The sequence below is a fragment of the Natator depressus genome, chromosome 4 (genome assembly GCF_965152275.1).
Source record: "Natator depressus isolate rNatDep1 chromosome 4, rNatDep2.hap1, whole genome shotgun sequence".
NCBI lineage: Eukaryota > Metazoa > Chordata > Testudines > Cheloniidae > Natator > Natator depressus.
In genome coordinates this window covers 17,645,302-17,664,916 of record NC_134237.1, presented here as the reverse complement: position 1 = coordinate 17,664,916, position 19,615 = coordinate 17,645,302, and the positions used below count along the sequence as shown (strand labels likewise).

Here is a 19,615-nt window from a genome sequence, read left to right as displayed (position 1 = left end):
TAAAACACAGGCATCCCAGGATAGGCTAATGGGCTCTAATGGAATCTACTGGGCTCATTCCTCCCTTTATTGGAATAACCATAACTCACATGGAACATGGCACTTACATTTTCACAACCAGCAATGGAAAGTGATGAGTCCACAATTTAGTAAACAGTATGTGCAGTACAAATCTATCTTAAGATTTTACTTCTTTCTGTACTTTTAAACCACAACTTTCAAAACAGCAAAGCATATTTCTCATGCAGTGATACCATGTTGCATATTCTGACAAAATGTCAGGAGTTTTATATAAGACTGTATACTACTACAATTTTCAGGTGGTCATTTCATAGTCCTAGTAGATTTCATCTGTACAGCACAGAAGGAAATTAATTATAGTCAAAAGACTAAGTGTAGGTTTACTGAGCCATCTGAGCTTCCATTGCTTGTGCTGTCCATTCCGGTACTGTCTGACTAATCTTCTCCAGAAGGTTGTTAACTTGGAAACATAGTGACTGAATCTGTTTGTCCCATGTTGGCAGAGCTTCACGTGCTAAAAAAAAAAAAAAAAAAATTTGCAAAAAACAGACTGATTCTTTGCAATTCTGCTGAACTTTGACTAACAGCATTTTTATTGTTATTTCACTTAATGATGTGACAAAAAAAGTATTGTCTATTTGCCAGGTCTACAGTATAGTTATTTCTAAATTTAAAAGATTAAATGATTGGGGGCTGTACGTTACATAATTAGGTATTGCACCACAAAGTAAAAGTGGAGAATTTCCTACTCATCATGTATTTACAAGACTAACAAGATGAAATTTTGCAGTCTGATATAGCTTTTGTATAGAGTCAATCACACATTCTCTTAAATATTAGAAAAAAAGAGTAAAATGACTTTAAGTAACAAGCAGACATAGCTGAACTGCTACTTACAATACAGACACTGCCATCTGCTGGCAATAGCAAGTCTGAGCACACTTGCTCGTAGTAGATCCTCATTTAAAAAATATAACTTCCTCGTGTTGTAGAGACCAGCTCAACCAATGTATTTTGAATTGCACCATGAAAAAGAAGGAAACCCTTACTTTCAAAATGAACTATTCCATCAATCTGATCGATAAATCCATTCATGCGACCCTCAGTTATCATCTGAGAAGCTATCTTTTCTGCCTGCAAAATAGGAATGAGAGAGAGAGGGAGAGAGAGAGAGAGAGAGATCCGAGAATGATATTCATTTTGTTTCCAACATATTTATGAAGCTGCAAAATAATGCCTGACCTTTACACATCATCCCCCTCTACTTTATTGTTTAAGACTACGCGTTATTGCCGCCCAACCTCTGGCCCAAAGAGAACCAGATGGACTCCCTTTGGCGCCAGTCAATGCTACTGCTTAATCCAGTTCTTCTTCTTGTTGCTGCTGAACGAAATTAAGTACTCTCCCTCAAACCCCTCAAAATGGGTTAAATGTTTTGCATTCTGAACATGCTGGCCCTGTGATTGAAAGACTAGAGGCAGTGCAGAGTACTTAAGCACTGACACTTGAAAAGCTGAACTACTTAAAGTTATAACCAAAAGTACTTGTTAATATCACTTTGCCAATGGAATTCATTTCTTGTATTCAAAAATTATCACACAGGAAACAAAGAAGATACCTTGGCTGCAGGGATCTCTAATAGTGCTCCAAGTTCTTCAAAGGTAATATTGTTGTATAGTTTGCTTGCAGATAACAAGTTGTGTTCAATAACAGCTCTGTCTAAGATACTGGACCCTTAGAGACGGAATAAAATGACACTTCATTGTTAAGAATTTTCAAGGGACTTTTTCTTGCACTGTGAGTAAGAAAAATACTTTGGTAAAAATTTATATGTACAGAGCATTGAAACATATCTGGTTTCCTTACAGCACTATTACTCCATACAAAAGTAAATGAGCAGTAAGATCCTAACAGTTTACATATCTGTTCAAAGAAAGCAACTTAGAAGAATGGCTTTACTCTCTCTTGCTCAGTTCTAGGACATTCAAGTGGAGGTAGTCTTGTGGTTAAGGTATTGGACTAGGACTCTGGAGCTCTGTGTTCATTTTCTGACTCTGATAAAGGTTTCATGTATGACCTTAAAAATGAGTTAATCTGTGCCTCAGTTCTCCCCATCTGAGAAACGGGGATACTGCTGCTCTCCTTTCTTCTGCCTTTTGTCTCCACATTTTAACTCCTTAGGGTAGGGACTGCCTCTTCCTGTTTGTGCAGTACCTAGCACCTGATCTTACTCTACCACAATACAAATAGGTGACAGAATTAGCTATGATCCAGAGAGGGAGAGACACTGCAACAGTTAAATGGACATATTAATTAACAAGGATGTTTTTCAGTTTTGGACCAGACAGCATAAGCATAGAATGTAGCCAAAAAGGAGTTTTGGGTTCAAAAGATGCATACAGCTTATCTGGTAAGAGGAACGTTTTCTAACTTTTTTTTCAGTTTGATTTTTTTCAAAGTATTTCTTCCTTGCTGTAGAGCAAGAGGTGTCCATAAAGGTAAGGCCTGCCTGGCACATGAAGTGTTTCATACTCTTCATGGACTTTGCACTTAACCACTCTAATCTAGAGAACACACTAATTTGAATTTAAGGCTCCACTGATGTCATTTAGTTTATGTAACATCATTTAGTAAATTCTAGCCTGAACTGTGTTACCAAAAGCTGCACAGCACTGATCAGAGAATGGATTTGGGAGGTAAGTGGCTGATGGTTTTTAGTTTTTAGATCCATGTTATCTGGCAGCAGCTAGGAAAACAAACACTGAGACCTATCAAACTCACAAAACAAGAGATTTGTATAAGTCTGTAGAAAATAGATCATACTGTAAAAAACTGATGGGCATCATTTTACAAATATACTGAAGAACTGGAAAAGCTGAGAGGAGAAGGTCTCAGAAAATGAAGCAAGATTAGAAAAATGAGTTTTATATTCTTTAGAAAAAAAGATTAAAATAGAAATTTACTGAGGTGTATAATCTAATGATGGATGGAGAAGCTGGATTCTAGAAAGCTCTTTTAAGAGATCAACCAGTTAAAACAGAGATAGAAATTGAATCTAAGACTGAGCACTAAAATACATTAAGGAGGGTAGAGTTCTAAAGGCAGCCACTTGGAGTATATACACATTTCTATGCATATACTAGGCAAATCTATACTGGATAAGTATTACTGTGCTTTAAAGAAGTCTGTACCATCAGCTGTCGTTGCCTTCTGATGTGGCATGAGCATGGCAGCAAACTCTTGCAGCTGATTCCCTCGGATAATCCTGTCTAGATACATTTTCTCCAAGATCCCGTAGGCTGCAAGCTGCTGACACCTTTCATCCTTGAAAAGAGTGGCTAACATGCGAGAGCGCTGCTGTCCTAGGAGAAACAACAAGAATCCCACAAAATGACCTCCTTAATAAATTCTGTAAATATCACTTTACTAAAACAGTGCTCATGAGAGAACAATGCTTTGAAGCTGTCATGTTCACTCCTATACCATTTCCAAGGGTAGGAGTGTATCATATAGAAAATATCTATAATAGAAAACTGTCAAGGCCTCTACTGTGCCCATCCTCATGGTGTCTAGACATCTAGTATTTCATTGCGAATAAAGGATGGGTAGGTCTCCACATGGAGAATACATGCCTACTTTAAATAAAGGCCTTAGAAAAAGGAACCATTGGCTCATTTCTGAAAAATCCTTCCTGCATTTCCCCCTTAGTTTGTCTCCAGGTATACTTTATGATCAGTGACTGAAAAAATTTCCTTAGATAATAATGCCTACTGCAACCTTTTCCAAAGTGTTTTTTTTAAACAGCCTAAGCTTCTCCCACTTACTCGTTCTTTTGTGCATCCAAGTAAGATGACTGAAACTTAGGCATGCAGAGAGAAAGATACTCAAAACTCGTAGTTATTGGCCTGCTATCAAACCCTCAACTTCTTACCTGTTTTCATACTTCTCGATTCCTCGCTACTACATCTTACAATGATGAGAGCTATACAAAAGGTTATGCTGAGATCAACTAAAGATTAACAATCCTTTTTTTATACGGAATATAAAAGGCCAGAAATACACAGAAATCTGTGACATTCATTTTACCTGCTGATGCTAGGATAGTACAATGCAAAGCATGCTTCAATGCCTCTAGTCTCTCACTTTCATGGACTATGCTCTTGTAAGAGAGCTCATTGTACCTTTGGGCAGCTTCAATGAACTTCCTTCTGTAATCAAGAACACGAGCGTAGCACACCTAAAGAGAGAATATGTTTCAGTAAGAAAAAAGCTAAATAGGAAAGTGACTGTACAGTGGAGATACACATTAGCTGCTGTATTACAAAGTGAGAGCATGGCTCCATAAGCATCATTTAAGTCTGCTGAGAAAAACACCATCATCTCGGGAAAGTTCTGCAAGAGCTTAAATAACTATTCTTCTGCAGTTAGAGACTTAATATTCTGGCAATCCGTCCTCCAAAGACTGTTGTGAGATCTCTACAGAAACTGCAGAATCTTAATCTGAATGTGAAATTCATGAGTTATTACTGAGCATAATTATTTACATAAATGTTCATATCATAGGATTCCACAGTGCTTTACCAATTTAAACAAATATGGAATTATATATACTAATACCTGCCTCACAGTAGAGGTGCAGCTAATTCTAAAACGAAATTTCAATTGTTACAGGGCAATGCAATATCACACAACAGTACAGACAGGAAGTGAAGATTAATATATATCCAATAAAAGATGCAGCAGAGATTTAGACAGATCCAAGTAATTATCCAGCTTGTAATTTGTCCAGGACATCAGAGTAACAACACTAACTCTGTTAAGTATCATGTACCTTTAATGGGTCACAAGTGGTCAGGACCCTGGTTTTATATTTCATCCAAAAGATAGGGAGTACCAGCAACTAATATGTAAATACTGTCAGTTCATTAATTTAAACTGTCAGACAGTATAAACTCAAGCAATAGGTTTTGCAAAACCTATTAAACATTTTTATATAAAGCTTCTTTGTGGGCTGGGATCAGTTTACAAAGAAAGAAACATTTCCCTTCAGTGTTTGGATCTCAAACATTGCAGCATTGTGCTAGTGCCCAACTATTAAGAATGAAAAGGAATATAAAACAGTAGTACATAAAATGTAGTACAAGTGTTTCATAACCCAAGTCTCCCTTTGTACACTTTGCACTTACAGGATGCACTATATAATTCGAAGAGCTGTACAGAAACTAATTCTTCCTTGGTGTCTCTTCTTCAGAGTTTAGCATTTCTTTGCTTTTCAGTCTTCCCTCTCCTCCAATTTCTCTTATAATGCTTATACTCACTCTGTAATTTCATAGCTGACTGTGTAGTTCAAGCCTAGCATATTAAAAAAAATTGTACTTGTAATGCTCCGGTTGTTTAATGCTCTAGAACTCTATGCTTTTCTGCACCTATTTGATACGGTCAGTCTGACCCCAATGCTTTTACCCCACAGTGGAGTAATATTTAGGAGACTAACATTTGCTAGAGGACAAATTGCTCTAGGAGTATATGATTTTTTTTAAAATAATTCATTTTATTCCTTGTTGTTTGGTGTCAGTGATTATGGTGAATTTATTTTTTCCTGATGCTTATTCAAGCGAGTTATTCTTTGTCCTTTCTGTTATCTTGATTCTTCAGATGTAAGCTAGGGATAACATTTCCAAAACTGCTTATGTAATCTAGAAATTTAAAGTGACTTAGACATGTAGGAGCTTAGGCTCCCATTGACTTTCAATGAGACAAGTCCATTTGGAAAAATCTTTTTATCAATCTATCCTAAATCTATTTATCAAAGGCTTATGTAAAGCTACAAAAAAGAAAAAAAAAAAAAAAACCCACAAAAAACCTACTATAATTCCATGTGGTATTCTTTCCCTCGTAGAAGGAAAAACTAAAATAAGTTACACCACCTTATAATGGATCTGTAGCTGTTCATTGGTTGATTCATTCTGAAGCAGCGAAGCTCGGTTAATATAAGCCTCCGCCTGAACTGGGTCATCATCTTCCAGGTACAGTCTGGCAATTTTCAGGTAAGTCTCCAATTTATAATCCACATTGTATTGTCTGTGAAGGAGCAGAAAAATATATAATGTAGAAATCCAGTTGTGTGAGCATTTCAATCTTGCAATCACAAGAGGACATTAATCTGGGCAAAGCCTATAGCAACTCCTTATGTGTACATGGAGGCGGAAAGGGATGAACAGGGAAAAGGGGTAGAGTGTTTTTTGAAGTGAAGCTTTATTAATCACATTTGCTTGAAGGATGCTAATGACTAGGTATTCCATATATGTCAGCGCTTTGAGAGCCAAGCAGTATTTTGATACTGTGGAGATGATTTTGAATTTACCTACACAATTGTCACCAAGCCACACTACTGAAGATTCAGGGAAATAAGCAGAGAAAAACCAGACACACTTTACTCTAGGGAAGCATTTAAAAAACACAGAAGGATACTCAGCAGGACAAAATTGTGTCTAACCACAGTATTTACTTTTGTCCTGTTTCCAAGGGAATCCCCACCAACACTTGTGCTGCATTTCTCCAGTCTTCTTCTTTCTCATAAATTGATGCAAGATGCTGCCTTATAGAAGCAACCTGGAAAAAAACAAAAGCATACTATAAAACTGATCCATATTCCATTAGCAATCATACCATCTGCTTCTTCTCATTTATCAACAGTATTTTTCCAGCTACCGGACACATGATACAGTATACTCCTTCCACCTAAAAATCTTTATCAAACATAGACCAAAGTTTTAAAAAATGACTAATGGTTTTGAGTGCTTCAATTTTGGCATTCCCAAATTGAGGCACTGAAAAGGGACTGATTTTTGGAAAGGGCTCAGAATCCACCCTCTGAATAATCATACCCTTTTACAGGTGCTAAGTTACGCTCTCCAAAATTGAGGCACCCAAAATTACTAGCCATTTCTGAAGGTCTGGGCCTAAAAAATGAACCTTCACATCACCCCCATGAGGTAGGAATGCACTCGTATAACTTCGTTCCCAATCTTGAGATTTACAATGTGGAATCAAGGCCTCACAGAGGAATTGTGACAATTAATTGATCCACTTGCTTGGTGTGATAGGCTTAATCCATGTACAACCATTGTAACATGAGTAAGCCTGTTTAGATAAGCATTGAGAGGAAAGCTGATTAAAATAATAAAATGGAAACAGATGGAAATGTAAAGCAAAGCAAGTGATTGTCTGGTTTTCCAATTCAAATATTAGATTTTATAATATTTAAATAAAAACTTCTTTTCCCCATACACAAATACTACCAGCTAATACTGCAGGGTATCTAGAAAGAAAGAAATGAGCAGGCTTGACGACACATATTGAACTAAACTCTTTAGCTGCCTGATGAGCTGGTATTTCAAGGAAACATTTTCCCCAATAAACAAATTTTGAGTTCTTAACTTATTTAGAGAACATTTTTTAATAAAACAAACTTAAAAAAAAAATTCTCTTCCCTCGCATACCCTGCCCACTGTGTTACTGTTCTAAAATGCAGCACAATGAGTTCCAGGTTGCATCTCAGTGGTTTCTCTAATAGAGAGATTATTGTCGTGCTCTGGGAAGCCATTTTTAGTAGTGCAGGAACTAAATACTTAACATCCTGATTAAGGGACAAATATGGAATTCTTTGCACACCCAAAATCTTCATCGAATTCAACAGGAGTTTTGGGTACACAAGAATGTAAAATTGGACCATGAGTACGAGTGTCCATTTTTTACTGAAAAACATTAAAATACAATATTTAGGATTCAAAACTCTGTTTTGAGCTTTTTAAGAGAAATATGATCGTCATTAATCTTATTGACTTTAAGACCAGAAGGGATCATTATGATAATTTAATCTGACCTCCTGCATATTGCAGGACACAGAATCTCACCCACTCAATTCTCTCTTACCTGTTCTTCGAATGAAATGACTCTAGGCTGTATCTTTTCCAAGGTAAAGTGATAGATTTCTTTGGCCGTGCTATCGGGAAGATTTGGGAGATGCGTACAGAAATCTGTCAGCAATTGACGTGAGATCACTAGACTGACGTTCTCATTTACCACTAGTTCAAAGACACAAGAGGAGGAGGAAATAAGAGAAGAAATATAGGTCAATGCTTTTGATATCACCAATCCATAGTTAATCAGCAGCTTTAATGCTAATTTTGAATATTCCTGTTTAAGTCATTAACAACAATCTTAATTTTAAGAAAACTAGATTCTACTCTCTAAGAAACCTACACTGTCTGTTTGCTGCATAGCTCAGAACAGTTCTCAGGTATGACAAGGCTAAGTAACATATGATGTCTTCCTATAGTTTAGAAAGAACTTTCATTCTAAACTGCTATTTTCAGGTGTGTACGTTATAACTAAGGCTGCGAGTTGGTCATGGATTCTGTGACCTCCATGACTTATGTAGTGGCCAGTGCGCCTGGCTCAGGGGCAGTTCAGGTAGCCCCTGTGCCAGTCCCACCGGCCGCTGCTGGGGCAGGCTTGGGCCACCGCCTCCCCAAACAGCAGTTTGGGTGTGGGAGGGGGCAGGGGGTTGGGGCACCAGATGGGGTGAGGTGGGCTCTGGGCAGTGCTTACCTTGCGGGGGCTCCCTGGAAGTGACGACATCCCCCTCGCTCAGCTCCTAGGTGGAGGCATGGCCAGGCAGCTCTGTGCGCTGCCTCCGCCCAGAGCGCCGGCTTCGCAGCTCCGCCTCCACCCAGCAGCTGAGCGAGGGGGGATGTCGCCGCTTCCAGGGAGCCCCCCAGGTAAGTGCTGCCCACCTCACCCTGTCCCGTGCCCCAACCCCTTCCCACACCCAAAACTGCTGCTGCTGCTGGGGGGCGGGGAGGTGTGGAGCCAGGTAGGGAGCCTACCAGCCCTGCCAACATGCCCCCCCTCCCCGCCCAGCAACAGTGGGAGTCCTGGGCTGCAGGCTGCCTCCTGCGCCGCCCCCTCCCCCCCAGCACCTGCAGGGCCCCCAGGCATCCTCCCCACCAAGTTTTAGTCACGGGTATTTTTAGTAAAAGTCACGGACAGGTCACAGGCCGTGAATTTTTGTTTACTGCCCATGTCCTGTCTGTGACTTTTACTAAAAATACCTGTGACTAAAACTTAGCCTTAGTTTATAACATCTTGGACAACTTAAGACTGCATGCTAAATTTTATCATGCCTGTTCTCAGTCTGGACAATTGATAAGGGGAAATTTTAGTAAAATTATTTGACAGTTCTAAGATATCCAAATATGACGAAATAAAGGTCTTGAGCATTTTTTTTTCTGATACTTTTTACATTAACTCAAAAGCTTAATTTTTGGGGGGGGAACTAATCATCACTTTAGTCCTCAGCAAAGATCAGCTATTTTAGGTTTTTATGTAGTGTCCATGAGTGTATTCAAGAGCTGTACCACTGACAGGTTTGCTGGGGGGCGGGGGAGAAATCTAGTTTACAAAACAAGGTTACAATCATTCTAAAGTCTGTTTTCTATTAATGTTTTAATGTATTGATGATTTGTGCTCCAAGCAGACTCGGATGCAAGACTGAATATGCACAGAGCATCAAACATTCACATAGCCTAAGTTATATTTATCTGAATGTGTAATCCAACAGGTCTTCAGTCAACAATGCATAAACAAAACAAGTACTATTCCACACATACTTACTTGCTTCTACAAAAGCTTTCAAGGCTTCTAGTTGTTCCACCCCTGACAGCTGAATTGCTTTTTCCAGTATCTGACGATATCTGTCCATAGATTTAAAACCAAAAAGATCACCACAATTAATATCCTTTCATTTGTTCAGTCTATTTTGGTCCTTACTTTGTAGTTTAGATTGTTTTTTATGCTCTCTATTAAAGTTGCTATATTTCTTTAGGCTGGGGTTTTCAAGAGAGCCTAAAGGATAGGTGCCCAAAGCCCAGTGAAATTTAGTGGGAGTTCAGCGCCTGGTTCTTTTGAAAACCCCAGGCTAAATCCTCCAAGATTTATATTTACATACTGTGAACTATAATATATGTAGTTGTGTACAGGTTAGAGCACCTCTCCTTAAATCTGATAAACAGGCATATTGCCTTAGTATTGTCATAGGAAATTCTTAAATCAAGAATGGATGCCTTTTTGATACATATGCTCCAGTTCAACAGAAAGCTATGAGCGTCACACAGGAATTACGTAGTGAAATTCGATGGCCTATGTTATTCAGGTCAGACTAGATGATCATATGGTTCCTTTTGAATTTAAAGTCTAAGACTATCAGAAAACTTTTTTTTTTTTTAAACACAATTTTCTGAAATTAGCTAATTTGACAATGTAAATCAACACAAACCCATACAGTTTAGATACAGTTGGGAAGAACAGATATTATGGGAACTAAATTATGAGAGAGACTGATTTAAACTTATGGGGTTAATGATTTGACATGTCAGCAACCAAAAGATAAGCTGTACTGTGTTTTAGCACTAGAATATTTTTGTCTAGTCTCACTATCAGAGTTTTCACTTTGCACGGTCACTCATGTAACAGTAGTTTAAAATCACATATTTTTAATAAATAAATTTTATTATTTTTTATTATTATATTTTTTATTATTTTATTATTATTTTAATAAATAAAGTTTCTGCACAGTCAAATAAAGTGCTTTCCAAGTCAAATTCAAGAATCAATGACAGATCAGGAATTTAGTTGCCTGAAACACCAAACTAGTCTCACATACAATGCTTGAAATTTGAATGAGCCCAAAGCTCTAACATTTAAAAAATCCTTAACACAGAGCTAAGATCTTGTCTGCACTGACCCAGGAAGTCTTGGCAGCACCTTTTTTGTCCATTTTACAAAGGGAGATAAAAGTATTTCCAGGTTCTTACCTGCCCCTTAATCCTCCTTACAGATTATCATGGTTTAATATTCACGTTACTGTAACTTTAGACCCAGATGAACAACATGGAAAGTGACTGACTGAGCAGGGGTGAAACTGACTGTGCACAAAGTATGGCCAAAAATGCACAAGGTAGATGAGGGGCTTCTCCAGTCTGTAAGGTACAGGGATCCCCGCTAAAGGGGGAAGCAATACACTCTTCCTTGTCCTTAAGCACCTGTTATATATAACTCCTTCCCCTCCCGCCTCAGATGTCAATGCAGCCTCCTCTACTCCACGCCCCTCTCCTGATCCCCTCTCCCCACAGCCCCTCTGATCCCCTCTCCCCCGTCCCCCCTCCCCATCCTCTCTCCCCACAGCCCCCCTGATCCCCTCTCTCCCCGATCCCCTCTCCCCATCCGCTCTCGCTCCGTCCCTCTCCTGATCCCCTCTCCTCACAGCCCCCCTGATCCCCTCTCCCCATCCCCTCTCGCTCCGTCCCTCCCCCCACAGCCCCCCTGATCCCCTCTCCCCATCGCCTCTCGCTCCGTCCCTCCCTCCGTCTCCATCTCCCCATCCCCTCTTCCCACAGCCCCCCTGATCCCCTCTCCCCCGTCCCTCTCCCCCCCGATCCCCTCTCCCCATCCGCTCTCGCTCCGTCCCTCTCCCCACAGCCCCCCTGATCCCCTCTCCCCATCCCCTCTCCCCACAGCCGCCCGCCCCAGTCCCGATGTCCCTTCCCCACAGTCCCTCTCCCGATCCCCTCTCCTCCTGCCCCTCTCCCCACAACCCCACTCCCTCTCCTGCCCCGCTCAGCCCCAGCCCTTCTTCCCTCCCGCCGCCCCCCGGCGATTTGGCCGCAGCCCCGGCCCGCTCGGCCGTCACTCACTTCCCCGCCAGGTCCTTGTGGGAGCCGCTGGAATTCATTAGCTGGCCCAGCTCCTGCCTCACCGCGGCCGCCATCTTCCCCCGCACCGACAGACAAGGAGGGGACGCGGTCCTCCAGCTACCGGCGAGAGGGAACCCGCCTCGTCCCTTTGTATCATAGAGGAGCAACGGCTAGAGTGGCCCCTGTCCCTGCGAGAAGGGTCACATGACCCCCTTCCCCTCTCCAGAGCGCCGCATGCTGCCAGCCAGATGCAGCCTCTCCTGGACGCGGGATGCCAAGCGCGCGGCCTGCCGAGGAGGCTGGAGTGGGTTCTCACGCTGACCCGGGGCGGGGGACTACGTGAGAGAAGGCAGCAGAGCCTCTACTTGGGAGGGGACCCTCAGCCCCCTTCTCCCTCTCCGGGTCCACGACTACTGGCTCTGAGCTATTTCTTCCTCCTGGCCCCACCCCACTTGGCGGGAGGGGGCCAGTCCAAGAGTTGCACGCCCTGGTTCAGCTGCTGGGCCTGGAAAAGCAGGGTCTCCTGTCTAATGCACTCATATGGACCAGAGGGGGGAAGGGGTGAGTTGTCTCCTTCCCATGGGGTCGCTCTGTCAGAAAAGGAAGGACTCAGGGCCAGGGCCCGATTAGTGGAACATGTTATAGCTCTCAAGTATCGGAGTAGCCATGTTAGTCTGTATCCACAAAAACAGCAAGGAGTCTGGTGGCACCTTAAAGACTAACAGATTTATTTGGGCATAAACTTTTGTGCATAAAAAAGCACGAAAAAAGTGTTTTTTTACCCACTGAAGTTTATGCCCAAATAAATCTGTTAGTCTTTAAGGTGCCACTGGACTCCTTGATGTTATAGCTCTGTCTGTTTCCTTCCAAACTGTTTTGCTGGTCAGCTCTGTTTCAGTGGTGTTAATAGCATGTCTATCATACAGATGTTATTATCAGAAGATTTCAGACATTGCAGTATTTATTTTCCTTTTCTAATTTTTTTTTGTATAGTGTTTATGATAGATGGAAAAGGAGACTAATAATCATACTTTCCCTGTTTTACCAATGTGTAATTGAGGTCCAGTGATATACGTCAGAAGAGCTGAGCCCCCACCTCTCTATTTATTTTAATAGAAGTAGAGTGCTGGGTGCTCTATTTAAATGGATGACAACACCTAGGCCAGGGGCTGCCCACAGGCAGTTGTTTTCAGGATTGGGCTTCAGCTGGGATCAAGAAAATAGACTGAGAAGTTTATTTTTTTACTCATTCACTAACACTTGGGTGACAAACACTGCAGAGAAATGTTTTAATGGAGACAAAAACAATATATCAATTAGGTTATATCATTTCAGCTAGGATTTCACTACATTTTAAATTTGTAGAGTTACACACTTAAAAGTTAGGAAATATCAAAGTTGCACAAGCAACCGTAACCATTTCACTCTCTCCACTACAATAATTAATGACATGGTCATATGCTATTTCTAAAATATCATACTTTCCCCCCGTAACCTTTAATGTTTATTTTGTATGGTGTACAGTGAAGAATGCTCTGCAGCAGCCATTTCACATTTTCCCCTGTGTGTGTATGTACATACGGTTTTCATGGTCTCTTTTGTCAGTTAAATGCAGATTAAATGGGCAAGAGAAAGTATTGCTCCTGGTTCAAGTCTTCTGAATTAACTCTCCAATTTTCTCACTCTTGTGCTTTACTGTGGAAATTTCGAGGGTGTGGAGCTGGAAAGCCATTAGTCTCAAAGCTGTGAAGCAAGGTAAATTGTGCTGTAGCATATTTAGCAAATCACAATGCAAACGACAGAGAAATAAACAGAGGAGGTGAGAAAAATGCATTCACTGCCTTATAAGTTATTGAATGTGGAGAGGGAAATTCCCTTGTTTGCCCATACCCTACAAATAAGTGGAGAGTACCTATGATACAGAAGCTGAACAAAATAAGTACATTTCCTTTGCAAGAGCGTGTAGGCCCATGAAAAAACGGCATAGCACCTCAGTACCTCGCACTTGCATAACACCTTTCATCGAAGGAGGCTCACGCAGTGCTTACAAGGCTGTTACCCCATTTTATAGATGCAGAACCAGACTGCGGAACTACCATCTTTTTTTCAACCATGTTTTGACTTAAACAGCTCCTCTGCCTAGCCGTGGCATCAGCGACGGCAGCAGTACAGCAGAGCGTGCTACGAGCGGACGTGACTGGCGTGAAGGCACTACAAGGCATCGCCACTGCCAGGGCTCTCCCCGCGGGTAGCAACCCACTGCGCCGCGGGCTGCACAAGTAGCGGCGCCATCCACACCTGGCAGCCAAACTCCTCCCTAAGTCTCCCAGCCCGGCCCTGGTCTGCTCCCGGCTTCCCCTCCCACGCAGCGCGGCCGCTAGCCCGGCGTTGGGGTGCAGCGGCACGTGATGTGGTCACGAGCCGACGCGATGCGGTCACGCATCCGGAAGCGCCTTGTGCCGCGGCAGGCAGGAAGGAAGCGCCGGGCATACAAGGGGGGGGAGGAGGAGGAGTTGCGCTCGCGCGCTCGCTTGGTGACGCGAAGTCGGTTGCCAAGGTGTCGCTGCGCATTATTATGGGATGTGGCGGTGGAATGGCGATGGGCGCGTGATTTTGAACAAACACGGAACCTGTCCCTGGTGCTGCCGCTGCTGAGAGCGGAGCGCGAGCCCAGGGGGGGAGGAGGGAGCAGCCGCGGCGCGAGCCCGGGGGAGGGGGGAGCGCGAGCCCGGTGAGTGTGAGCGCGGGGGGGCCCCTGCGGGGTGGGGAGGAAGGGAGGGCGCACCAGCCGGAGGGGGAGGGGGTGCCAGGGGGAGCCCAGCGTGTCGCCCTCCGTAGCGCCGCCCAGGCCACCCACCCCGCGGGGCGCCGGGCGGGGGGCTCGCCCGCGCCCTGGCAACAGGGACAGGCCGGGGCGGGGGGGGCTCCCCGCCGCCCGCCCGCAGCGCCGCGGGGCGATCCCCGCTGTCGCCGCCTGGGCGCCTCTCCCCGGACGGCAGCGCTGTGCCGGCAGCCCCCTGTCAGCGGCCCGCCACACCGGGCGGGCGGCACAGGCCCGCCCAGCGCCGCGGCGCAGCCCCGCGTTGCCTCTCCTGGCCGGCCTGCGCACCTCAGCGCGTCGGGCCCGGCACCTCCGGCGGGCAGGGGCTGGTGCATCCCCCCCGCTCTCCCCCCGGCCCTGCGTGGGCAGCAGGGGGCTCGATGGGCGGCTTCAGTGCTGGGATCGGGGCGCAACGACCCGGAGAGGCTGCCGGCCTCTGACCCGGCTGCGCTGGCAGGGGAGGCTGCTGGGCCGGAGCTGTGCCCCGGCAGCGGGTTGGCGCCCGCCACGGTGGCCACTGACTGGGGCATGTGCCGTGGTGTGGGTTTAGTTGTTACTCGTTGTCCGTTTGTCACTGTAAATAAACAGTATCCAGAGACACAGCAGATGCTGAAAGTGAAAAATAAAATCATTTCATATGTGTGACTGTTTAATTGTTATGACAAATATGTTGGCATTTTATAGTAACTTGTAGAATAACTAGTAGCTTTCTTTATGTGGCTCTGTTAACCATAGACAATTTTAAGGAATTCAAGAGTTCAAAAGAACTGAGATTTACTGTGAGATGGGGTTTTTTTGAGCAAAGATCAAAAGGAGAGAAAAATAAGACTAACAGCCTGGGGCTTTGTTACATCAATCTCTCTCTTCTTAAAAAAAAAAAAAAAATCAAATCCATAAATGTATGTGGGATTTTCACTTCCCCTGCATACCACAATGTATAAATAAGGATGTTTATACATGGGGCAGTGTAGAGTAGAAATGAATAATGAATCATTGCAAAAGTTCATTTTAGATATGCATCTCTGAACTGCAAAATGGTATGCCACATCTCAAATTGTCAGCTCCTTCTTTATTATGGTAGTGTTTTTCTAATTTGAGAATAGTAAAAACAATGGCAACACTATGGGAAGATGAATCTATAGACATTTTTTAGATAATGGCTGAAATTAGGTCAAATTTATAACTGGAAATTAAATAGGTAAATGCAGTGACTTGCCTGAAACTGGTGTACCTGACAACACCCTCCTATTCAAAGAGGGGAGGAGGTTCTCTGCTCACTCAGTGTTGAAGCCCTGATAATATTCCTTCACCTTTGTAGCCTTACCTTTGCATGGTTTGGGGACCCTTTGCGGAGGGGGAATAGCTTCTACTTATTGCTGAGCATTCCTGCCTTGGGGTTGAGTATTCTGCTCCATAGTACCATTATATTTGCCTTAATTTCTGAGGTATTGATAATTTGGCTGTTTAGTTTTCCTTTGAGTTATAACTTTGTCTAGGAGTTCTGTGCCAGTTTTATAGCTGCTGGCACATTCCTCCCCACTTCTCAAAAAGAGGAAAATATAAACCGGTTGGAATCAGATGCAACAGTACTTGTGTCACTTCTCATGTTCCGTGTCTACCATATGTTGGGTTGGGAAGGAATTTTCCCAAGTCAGATTGCCAGTGACCTTGCAGGTTTTTCACCTTCTGCTGCAGTATGGGTACAGGTCACTTGATCCAAATTATCTGGGTATATCTCACTTAATCAATTCCCTGCTATTGTAGGTGCCTTGAGCATTGGTGCACCTCAGTCCCTCTTATTCTGTGCCTGTGTTACATTACAAAATTAAGTCAACCTAAGTTAGGTCAAAATACAGCAATCACAGTAATTACTGTGATGGTTCATGTCCATAATATGCCCCCTCTGTCAGTGGTGTGCATCCTCACCAGGAGGCTTCCACTGATAACTTTAGGTTTCAGAATAGCAGCCGTGTTAGTCTGTATTTGCAACAAGAAAAGGAGTACTTGTGGCACCTTAGAGACAAACAAATTTATTTGAGCATAAGCTTTTGTGAGCTACAGCGCACATCATCGGATGCATTCAGTGGAAAATACAGTGGAGAGATTTATATGTATAGAGAACATGAAACAATGGGTGTTACCATACACACTGTAAGGAGAGTGATCACTTAAGATGAGCTATTACCAGCAGGAGAGCGGGGGGGGGAGGGGGGGATGGGACCTTTTGTAGTGATAATCAAGGTGGGCCATTTCCAGGAGTTGACAAGAACATCTGAGGAACAGTGGGGGTGGGCTGGGGGAAATAAACACAGGGAAATAGTTTTACTTTGTGTAATGACCCATCCACTCCCAGTCTCTATTCAAGCCTAAGTTAATTGTATCCAGTTTGCAAATTAATTCCAATTCAGGAGTCTCTCGTTGGAGTCTGTTTTTGAAGTTTTTTTTGTTGAAGAATTGCAACTTTTAGGTCTGTAATCGAGTGACCAGAGAGATTGAAGTGTTCTCCGACTGGTTTTTGAATGTTATAATTCTTGACGTCTGATTTGTGTCCATTTATTCTTTTACGTAGAGACTGTCCAGTTTGACCAATGTACATGGCAGAGGGGCATTGCTGGCACAAGATGGCATGTATCACAGTGGTAGATGTGCAGGTGAACGAGCCTCTGATAGTGTGGCTGAGGTTATTAGGCCCTATGATGGTGTTCCCTGAATAGATCTGTGGACACAGTTGGCAACGGGCTTTGTTGCAAGGACAGGTTCCTGGGTTAGTGGTTCTGTTGTGTGGTTGGTGGTGAGTATTTGTTTCAGGATGGGGGGCTGTCTGTAAGCAAGGACTGGCCTGTCTCCCAAGATCTGTGAGAGTGATGGGTTGTCCTTCAGGATAGGTTGTAGATCCTTGATGATAACTTTGTGGCCTAGAGCCCCCACCCGGGCGGAGAGCCAACAGGCAATGTCAGTAATGTAATGTCTATGCAGACACTGTGTTGCCCTAACTGCATCGATCTAAGCTCTACGCCACTCATGGAGGTGAAGTTAATAGTTTGGTGTAATGGGTGACATACATTCGCAGTAGCAACGTTCTAGTGTAGATACTTACAAAGTTAGGTTGATGTGAACAGCCTTATGTTGACCTAACTGTACTGCAGACCAACCCTTAGTTTCTTGTATGCTGTAATATTTTAGTCTAATTTGGGTTGTTTGGTTTAGTGTGTGGGTGGCCTATGATATACTGGAGGTCAGAATAGGTGATCTGATGGTTCCCTCTGGGCTTAAACTCTATGACTTTGAAGGATCTTGTATGTTGGAGACTTCTTGTCTGAAATAGGGGAAGTCCTAGAATTCTTGGCCTGAGAGTAATTTATTTTTTGTATTCATACTTCTTGTTGTGCTCTAACTAAAAACATACGCCTATTAAAATAATATTTTGTAGGCATGTTTTTTCACAATTTATAAAATGGCCCTGATGTTTTAGAAGTGTTGAATGGAAAAAACAGATAGTTGGATACCATGGTACATAGTCTAGTGTCAGAATGGTCACTTTCTGTTACTTTGTACTTCCATACAATCATCTAGAATTTTAACTTTTGGGGAGGGATCTTAATTTAATCAGCTGTGAAGTTTTCAAAATGAAAAAAACTCCAACAAATGTAACCTGCAGTAAAATATTTCCCCTTTCCCTAAGTGTCAAAATCTTTGCCAGAGCTCTGCTATTTTTCTGCCATCTTTGTATTTTTGTCATGAGGTATGCGTGTTGGCCAAGGTGACACCAGGTTGGTTCTCTGATTCACAGGTGCTAGGAGAGGTTCAGGGTGAGGCGTGTTGTTCAGGAACTCATGTAGCAAGCCATGCAGCTGTCTCACGGTCAGCATGTACAGCGGCTTGTGTTCTTGCCCTTGTGCTAGTTACAGGCGTCGCATCCCTGTAATAACTTGTATTTCTAAAACTCCTACCTCTTCCCCTTCCCCTATTTGGTGTCTGTCACTCACTTCCTTGTCACTCACGATCAACTCTCCGCCCCTTTCTCCCTGGGAGGAGGGCGGAGGGCTGGTGAGGGGCTAGGGGGATGGGCGGGGAGGAGCGCTACCACCCCCCACGTCCTCGCCCTGTCCTGGCCCCTGCTGCGGGGCTGTCGCGACCCTCCGCGCTCCCCAGCCCGGCGCGGGGCATAACGGCGGGGGCGGGGCTCCCCGGGGTGGGCGGGCCCGGCCGGGCCCGGCCGGGCCCGGGGGCGGGGGCCGCGCTTGGTGCCGAGCTGGGATGCGATGGTGATGACGAGGTGAAAATGGCGGATCTTTCGAAATCCAATCCCGGCCCCTGACATACCAGCCTCGGCAGCAAAACAGCCCCAGCGGCTCCCCCCTCCTCCGCCTGCCGCTGCCAGAGGCCGGCCGGCCGCCCCCGGCCCCTCGTGCTCCGGGACCAGCCGCCGAACCCGTCCCTGCCCAGCCGGAGCTTGGCTTCCTGCTGCCGCTTCGCCTGAGCGGTGAGACACCCCCCCGACGCAGCGGCTGGGGCTTGTGCCCTGGGGACGGGGCTGGCCTGGCCGGAAAGGTAATGAGAGCAGGGACTCCTGCTCGGGCGGTGCAGGGGGGAGAGAATTGGGAGCTGCTGCTAAGGCCTAACCCACCTCCCAAGGACTGAGCTTCTGCTTGACCTGTGCAGTGGTATCTAAGGGGGTTCCAACAAATGACTCTGTGTGTCATCCCCTACAACCTGCCTTGAGACAACAGGGTGCCTCGTGCAGGGAGAAAGCAGTGGGGAAAGAAATATGACTCATTGTGCCAGCTTTTTTTTATATATATATAAATATATATAAAAATAAAGGTTGGAGGTGTATATTAAAGTACTTGTAGGGATATTAGGGCTTTAAAAATAATAAGCAATTGCTTTCTCTGAAGGGGGTGTTACTGATATTCATCATGGGTGGACTGTGATAGAGACTAAAATCCTTTTATAAAGTCTGGCTGCTCCTGGATTGCTGTGATCATCAAATACTATTTATATAGTGCAGTTGATC

General features: G+C 44.0%; 2 protein-coding genes across 2 annotated transcripts in view; one reads left to right on the top strand and one right to left on the bottom strand.

The window, feature by feature from the left end:
* Positions 1-19: 19 nt before the first annotated feature.
* COPS4 (COP9 signalosome subunit 4) lies at positions 20-12,071 on the bottom strand. The gene is made up of 10 exons (XM_074950506.1): positions 11,778-12,071; positions 9,700-9,779; positions 7,957-8,108; positions 6,530-6,633; positions 5,949-6,102; positions 4,108-4,258; positions 3,213-3,383; positions 1,640-1,755; positions 1,071-1,155; positions 20-535 (listed from the first exon to the last, which is right to left on the bottom strand). The coding sequence occupies exons 1-10, from the start codon at positions 11,849-11,851 to the stop codon at positions 402-404; spliced, it is 1,221 nt and encodes a 406-aa protein (XP_074806607.1). The 5' UTR covers positions 11,852-12,071; the 3' UTR covers positions 20-401.
* Positions 12,072-14,492: 2,421 nt separating this feature from the next.
* LIN54 (lin-54 DREAM MuvB core complex component) overlaps positions 14,493-19,615 on the top strand; it is a 63,407-nt gene continuing 58,284 nt past the window's right edge. Inside the window, exon 1 of the mRNA XM_074950505.1 lies at positions 14,493-14,508. The gene's annotated coding sequence lies outside the window, so the exon portion shown is untranslated. The remainder of the gene's footprint in view (positions 14,509-19,615) is intronic.

Bases quoted from the DNA above. Each gene is read 5' to 3' on its own strand.
- COPS4 (XM_074950506.1), bottom strand. From the start codon at position 11,851: ATGGCGGCCGCGGTGAGGCAGGAGCTGGGCCAGCTAATGAATTCCAGC. The intron at 9,780-11,777 runs GTGAGTGACGGC...ATCTATGGACAG, and splicing joins CACAAGGACCTGGCGGGGAA to ATATCGTCAGATACTGGAAA. The intron at 1,156-1,639 runs GTATCTTCTTTG...CCTATTTTGCAG, and splicing joins TAGAGATCCCTGCAGCCAAG to GCAGAAAAGATAGCTTCTCA.